This window comes from Ursus arctos, unplaced genomic scaffold (assembly GCF_023065955.2).
Source record: "Ursus arctos isolate Adak ecotype North America unplaced genomic scaffold, UrsArc2.0 scaffold_10, whole genome shotgun sequence".
Lineage (NCBI taxonomy): Eukaryota > Metazoa > Chordata > Mammalia > Carnivora > Ursidae > Ursus > Ursus arctos.
Genome location: NW_026622764.1, coordinates 59,355,765 through 59,363,580, shown reverse-complemented (window position 1 = coordinate 59,363,580; position 7,816 = coordinate 59,355,765). Strand labels below are relative to the sequence as shown.

The window sequence follows — 7,816 nt, the reverse complement described above, 5'->3', positions numbered from 1 at the left end:
CTCCCTGCTCAGTGGGGAGCCTGCTTCTCCTTCTCCCTCTGTCCCCCTGCTCGTGCTCTCGCTCCTTTTTTAAAAAATCATATTCTGGTGTTTCGGTATTTGGGGGAAACGGAGACAGTAAAGTGAGAAAACTGGATTTAAATGGCGCCGCGCGAGCTGCTCTTGATCACTTGAGATGAAAGACTCTAAGTAGACTTGAAAGTTACCATTTTCTGATTCAAGACAAGTACTTAAGCATTTTCAACAGTAATAGAACCAGTGCCATTGGTTTGTACAAAGCAGAAATTTTTAGATGAATAAGAAATGTTGACGCTTTTTTCTGCACGGGTCACCCAAGGGACAGAGTGAATGTTTACGACATAGCCAGGCTTGTCTTTGGCAGTTTCAATGACATCACAGTAACCACGACTAGCCTAGATGTGATAGATGAGTACTGGCCTACAAGTATCACTCAGTTAAGATCAGTCATATCTTTTTAAAAAAGAGACCGATCAGAGCAGCTGAAGAGTGGAAAAAACACAGACACACAGGAATCCTTGTTTCTATTTTGAACCCTATCCAAATACATATCAAAGGAGACAGAATTTGGCAGTGCAACAATCAGCTGGCCCATGGCTAGGGTAAGAAACATTTCTAGATTTAAGACTGCAGGGCTCTTTTGGCTTGAAAAATAACATGTGTAAGTACTAATTTATTATTCTTATTTTTATTATCTTACATAATATACACATTTCATACCATATCATATGTATGTCCAAAGGGCCTCAGTGTGGTTTTTGGGCTGGTTGTCTTAAATATACCCTTAAGTGTATTCAGTTAATGATTATTAGAATGAGCACATGGGTGTATTGGCACATAGAGGTTTTGTTTTTATTTTTTTTACATATTTTTAAAGATTTTATTTATTTATTTGACAGAGACAGCGAGAGAAGGAACACAAGCAGGGGGAGCAGGAGAGGGAGAAGCAGGCTTCCTGCCTAGCAGGAAGCCTGATGCGGGGCTCAATCCCAGGACCCTGGGATTATGACCTGAGCCAAAGGCAGATGCTTAACGACTGAGCCACCCAGGCATCCCCTTGTTTTGTTTTTAAATAGCTCAACACTTCACCCACTTCTTACTTAAGATGGGATGAAATAAAATAAAATATATAAAACTTGGATAGACCTGACTCCTTGGTCACCACTTGCTTGAAAACCATAATAGAGTAAAGTTCTTTTTCTTTTTTTCCTTTAGTTGAAACAGAAGCTGAGAGAGAGTCCCTTTTGGAGGGAGATGAGTCGAGGCTGAGGAAGGTAGCTGATCCTGGGGGCGTGTGTGCCTCGTTCAGAGCTCACTCGGCACCTTTTTGTAAACGGGTGACCAAAGAGACCCTAACCCCACAGCCCAAGGAAGGAGTTAAGACTGAGAACGCAGTCAGATTAATTTGAATCTCATGGGGCAGGACGGTTTTTGATGCAGTTTAAGACCCAGACCACACATCACTTAGTTAACTGACAAAGCCTATCTTCGATGATAGGGATTGTCAGGGGGGCAGATCAGACTGTGACTTGATGGGCACTCAATCAATGGAAGGACACACATGCCCTGTCGGTAGTGGAGAAAAAAGATGCGATCGGTGGGTTCCAGTAGCGCAGACGGCAGGTGCGGACTGAAGAGAGAACTTGCTACTTTACTCCAGAACTCCTGTTTTTATAGACAAGAAGACATCCTCATCTAGAAAACGGCAATTTGGTTGCACCGCATTTTGGCTACATTAGTATAGTTTTCTCTACTCTTTCGATTCCCTTCTCCCCTTTCCTTTATTATATTTAAAGCAACTGGTATCTCAATATGAGCATGTTGCTTAAAAACAACAATAACTGCTAATGGTATATTTTGATCAGTATGAAATGGAGAAGGGGGAAAAACCCAGGTCTAGGAAAATACTTCCTTTTCCATTAGCTGCATGTACACTCAACTTCTATGCTCTATTTTATGCTCACTGAACTTTTATTTATACTCCAGTAAGATATTTGCTCTCCACAACAACAAACATCCTTGCAGACTTTGTGTAAATGGCAAATTCTGATGTCTTTATCATTACGAGACCAAGGACCCTTTTATAATTTTTAGTATGAGGCTATTATATGCAGAGGGATCTGTTTTTAAGTAGGGATAAATGACGTTAAGATAATTGAATCCCAGATTGATTTTCAGCAAATCAAGCATCTTCTTGTTTAAATAAATGTCTTAAAAAGGAAAGGCTGAGGAAGGAGATTTACTGGACAAAATGAACAGTGCACGCTCCGGTCCGTTTAAATGGGTGCGCCACTGATACCACACAAGCCAGGATTCTCCATCCCTCGGATCACATTTCTTCATCCATTTGAAAACAATTTCCACTCTTAGACAATCAACTGCTTAGAAGTCTTTGAAATATTTGGCAATCGTCAAAAGAAAAGTAGAGGGTTTTAGACTGTTGAATCTGTTGGTTCAGCAGTTGCATAAAACTCTCTGAATAATGAACTCGATTTTTTGTTGAAACAAACTGAGTGAAGAAAAGTAACAGCAAGCACTTCCTATCTGCTCAGACAGGCAAGGTGTCTCACCTTTCACATTTTATCATCACAACGACTCCGTGATGTCAACAAGAACCTTGTCTGAGGCATACAACTGGCAAGGATGGAAATTTGGACTGGCTCCAAAGATATTGTAACAGCAAAACTCCCCAGTAGGGTGAAATCTTAGAGAATCCCAATAAAAGCACATCATTTCATGCGTGTGAGTGGAGTTTAAATGTATAATACTGAATTCCTAGGAAATCAATCAAAGAAAACATAACGTGTTTGTCTCCAGTTTGTTTAAATGAAAGTGACTTGTTTTTTTATTCTTTTTTAGAAGACTTAAAAATATATTTAAAGGGAAATTTAAATCAATATATACAGAACCTTAAAAGAACCCAGGGTTGCAAGGATTTCAGTTTAAAAGTACTGCATTGTGGTCCACCCCCCTGCCCCGTTCCTGCAAGGTCATCAACATCCACGCGTTTATGTGAACCTCACATTCATGTTTCCTCATTGATAGTGATAGCCTGAAGTATACTTACGATACTCACCATAGTCACAGAGTACCACCAGCAATAGATTTGAAAAGTCTTTCAACATTTGTTTCATTCTGATCAGCAAAATCCCGGGTCTTTGGTCTCCTCATGTCCTTTCTCACATCCAAACTGTGATTTTTTTTTTCTTCCAAAAACACCTGAAATTAGCATCTCAAAAAAATGATGTATCTGTTCAGTGTGATTTATAAAACAGTAATCATGCTATGGCAAAACCATTCTAAGAAGTCAAACTTTGTAGGTACCACTGAAAAGAGGGAGCGCTCTAATTTTCCCTGGGGAGATGGTTTGTAATTGCACGTGTCCCTTTTGTTCCATTACAGCGCACCTGTTAAGAACATTCAGGTGTGCTCACCACTAAGATTATCTGCAAAACACCAAGCCTCTTATCTTTATAACACATGCTTAAGTGGAGAGGTTGTTATCTGCTGCATTTCATCAAAGCTAAGAGCCAATCTGGAGAATACATTTTCACCTGTTTATCTGCTTGGCATTTCACACTGATCAATTTGCTAAAATTCTGCCAAATTTTCATTTTGCATTGTGCTATACAGATCAGGCTCGCTTCTACCAATGGACTAACCACCACTGTCCTTCTTGCACAAGTGGTATGGTATCTGGATTGCTTCAATTCTTAATGCCTAGGAACTATTATCAGAACTAGCAGACCTTTCAAAAAGATACCCAGAGTACTGCAATTAAATGTGAACTCCATGTGACACTGAGTTTCCTTGTTTAGGGCACTCTAAAGAGAAAACATAAATAACAAGTATCTTCTGTCAGTTTCCCAATACTTGCTGTCAGTACGCATCAGGAGATAGACCACCTAGCGGGGCAGGAAAGACCCTGTTGGCCTGTGCTTCAGAATGATCTGTGGGAGGAGGCACTTACTTTGATATGAACAGACTATCAGATCGTAGAATAAGAGTCCAGGCACTTGTCAATTTTTTCATACTAGCGTCTAATAAGTGATGGGCTACCAAACGTAACCAACGATATATTTTCCTAATGTTTCTATTCCCCCATTATCCAGAGTTAATATACTTTAATAAGATACTATATTCCAAACATGTATGCTACATCTCTTCAAATTCATGGAATTAAAAGGACTGTTGAAACAATCAAAACTTCAATGGAAAAAAAAACTGATGTGTCTCTATTAGCTTTCTTTCAATGGGAGTTGGCTGAACAAAGGAAACACTGTATTTCCTCAAAGGGAAGCAGAGATTTGAAGTGTAATCTGGCAGATGATTAGGGGGTCCCTCCCCTCCGCTCCCCAACAAAAAAGAAAATTCCATTTTGCTGGAATTAAGCATAGATCTGATCCAATCCTTTCCTTGAACTTGGACTGGGAAATGTGGCCAAACACAGCAGGTGAGCATCACCATATCTCCCAGGCAAGCGTGGGCACTTAGGGCAATAAAATGCTTCCTTTTGAGTTTCATATCTCAGTAACCACAGTAAGGAGAAGTAAGCGTTCCCTGGCTCCCAAAAGTTGAACTGGCTCCTCCCAAATTGCTTGCTTTTCCATGATAACCATTTTTAAATGAAGCTCCTAATCACAACTGATTGTGTGATTATAACAGAGTTTTCTTCTTATGAAAATGACCAGTAAAACACAGCTTAGTGTGATAATCTATATTTAGAACTGTGTGGAAATACAAAATAAACCAGCCTACCTAAAAACCATATTATGGATTTTTTAAATGTTCTGAAGCTTTTGAAAATAAATGCTTGCTTTTTACTAGTTCAATCACTAATTTGAAGACCTGAACTGAGCAACCCACCATGGAATGGAATGCTGGGTAAAAAAGCACTATATTGGGGGGGCGGGGGAGAAGATCTGTTCCTTCCTTCCTTCCTCTCTCTCTTTCTTTTCACCTTGTTTGCTTATTTTTTTTCCAACATGTTGTTCCCAATATCAGGACTGGCTACTTGCAATGTTTGGCTTGGGAATCGTTTTGAGAAAATAAAAACTTAGGTCTCTTTTATGCACATTTAAAAATACTTCTATATAGCATTCACACACATAAACATTTGCAGAAAAATTCCAAATGCATCAGACAAGGAGAAGTAGTGAATATTCTCAGTGGTTAATAGCATCACACTAAGCTCAGATCCCATGTTTTTGCTGAAACCAGCTAAGATAAATCCCTACAGTGTCTTCATTGCTGCAGAAAAAGAAAAGGAATTAAGCTAAAGTCTACTGGGACCAATGATTTATCAAATAAAAGGGAAAACAAAAGAAAGCAGAGTGATTTTATCCCTTCTGACAAACACACGCTCGTGGGTTATCGATCTACTACTACTATTTATTAGCAGGAAATCCCTAGTTCAAAGCAGCTCGTGTAAACAGGCTTTATTTATGCATTCAGTGCAGCGGGCTCTGCCCTGGTCCCACGGATGGGATGCAGAGGCTGTCCGCTGCCCACTTCTACAGCTTCCCAGAGGCCCGCCAGTCAAGTTCATGCCTGGAAATCTAGCCCTGCCCAAGTCCTCAGCACAAAGCTCTCTTAAAATGAGGACCGTTTTGAAGTGCTTCAATCTCATAGTTTGTAGCCCAGAAAGGATTTCTCTTTGGAAAGAAGCAAACTTGTTCTGAAACGCGTACTCCAAGACGCTTCCCTTCAAGGGTCCCAACCCCTAGGGCTCAACACCAGCCTGCGGGCAGCCGGTCTCTCGGCAACACCTGCGGAGCCGGGACACCGAGACGCGCAGACGGACGCTTTCTAAAGCGTTTCCGCCGGGGGCGAAGGCTGAGCCCCCCACGGCGAGGGAGACGGGCCGCGCCGCCACCTGCGCTCTCAGCCAGCGGGGAGGATGGGGCCGACAGGGGCCGGGGGCAACGTCCCACCCCACGGAGCCGCCGGGGACCCCCGCCGCACAGCAGTGCCCGAAGGGGCCGGGGACGGGGGTGGGGGGGCGGCAGGCTCTTCCTACCTCTCGGGACTGGCGGGCGCAGGGGCTGGAGCCGGGGCGAGCGAGACAGCGAGGCGACGAGGCGGGCGGCGGGCCGGTGGGAGGACTCAGGGGCCGCAAGGCAGCGAGCCGAGCATCCCGCGTCCCGGGACTGCGCGCCCAGGCCGGCGGCGCTCGGCTCCGCGGCCCCGCCCGAGCCCGCCCCCGACGGCGCGGGGAAGGCGGCCCCGGAGGGCGGGGGCCCCGCCGGCCGCGAAGTCAGCCCCGCCCGCTCTGGGCCGCGCATCCCCCCCCCACCCCCACCCCCACCCCCACCCCCCCGCCGCGCGGCCGGCGGGGCCTCGGGGAGCAGGGCAGACCCCGGACGCACACACCCCCGCAGCCCGCGGCCGGGCGGGGCCCAGGGCGATCCGCAGTCTCCCCACGTTCCGATCCAATCACTTCTCCCCCGGTGTTCATTTCTCCTGGGGGACCACAGAAGTAAGCCAGCCGAGTGGTCTAACGGGTGGGCTGTAAACTTGGTTTCCCAAATGTCCTTGAAGAGTCTCAAAAGACAATAGTTCAGGTAAAGTGCATCTTCGTTTCGTTTTTTTCTTTCTCCAGAGCCAGAGCTGGTTAAATTTAAAAATGACACCTAAAAAACTCTTAATTCGCAAGTGTTAAAGGTGTCTTTTTACAAGAATGCTGGAGGATAGAGTTCCTCCACCTTAACGGCTGGGCTTGTTTTCAGTACCCCGTCCTGTGAATACAGTTTACCATTTGCTTCTCTTTTACACAAACTATACCATTTAACAGACAATACCCGTGTGTGGTAATAGAAATCAGAACAGTGGTGGCCTCTAGGGAGCAGGTGACTGGAAAGAGGCCGCAGGGAACTTCGGGGACGGCAGATATGTTCTATTGGCTGGGGTGTTGAGTTACGTGGATTTATTATGCATTTGTTAAAAGGCATCCAACTTAAGATCTGTGCGTTTCACTGTAAATTTTACCTCAATCCTTAAAACTTAAAAAGATAGTATTTGCAGGTTCTTGAATCTATCACTTAATCTTTTAAAAGGAGCACAGTTACTCAATTATCAGTTATCAGAGGTTGTCAGAGTTACCAAATTTGTTGAGTACTTATCTTGTCCAATAATTAATACTAGCAGTACCAATTAAATCCATCCAGGTGTGCACTGACAGAATTATCTAGTCCAACGTCCATTCATCAGCCCAAGTTGAGATTTCTTGCCAAATATATGCCACAGTCCTTGGCATTTTTTGAAAGCAAAAGCTCAATGTAAAGAGTGGGGCTTTAGAGTTAGAGAAAGCGAAGATTAATTCTAGCCCAACTTCAGTAACGTTGGCAAATACTTAATTGCTTCTTTCCTCCACTGTAAAGGGCATATAATAGTTGTACCGAAGTTTTGTGGTGATTAAGTGAAATGTATAGAAAGCAACTTGCTTTGCACTAACCTTTCAGACAGGCTCTCCCTGGAAATCCACCTTTGGGACTTGGGAGGACCTAAATCCAGGTACAGGTGGCTGGGTCAATGGGCTTGCACATTTTAAAAATTACAGCTATAATTGTAATGCTTGGTCATTTTTGCCTTAGTTAGAATTCTTGCCAAACTGTATTTCTGTCTTTATTGCACATTTAAGGCATAATCTTTCTGAAAGAAGGCAGCATAGACATGAAAGGAAAAAAGCTTCCATGGTCTTGCTGGGATTGACTAAAACAAGCTGCTGTCAAGGTAGCTTTAATTCTTTCCAGGTCAGTGACTGGTCTAGTAACATGTGCAAACTGTATAAAACATATTC

General features: G+C 43.6%; 1 protein-coding gene across 2 annotated transcripts in view; it reads right to left on the bottom strand.

The window, feature by feature from the left end:
* The window catches only part of THSD1 (thrombospondin type 1 domain containing 1), a 33,165-nt gene extending 26,967 nt beyond the window's left edge, over window positions 1-6,198 (bottom strand). For both annotated transcript variants that reach the window (XM_026493190.4, XM_048215541.2), the window contains exons 1-2: window positions 6,038-6,198; window positions 3,095-3,237 (exon numbers count right to left, since the gene is read on the bottom strand). In XM_026493190.4, the coding sequence (XP_026348975.2) occupies window positions 3,095-3,152 (58 nt within the window). In that variant the 5' untranslated portion in view covers window positions 3,153-3,237; window positions 6,038-6,198. The remainder of the gene's footprint in view (window positions 1-3,094; window positions 3,238-6,037) is intronic.
* Window positions 6,199-7,816: the final 1,618 nt, after the last annotated feature.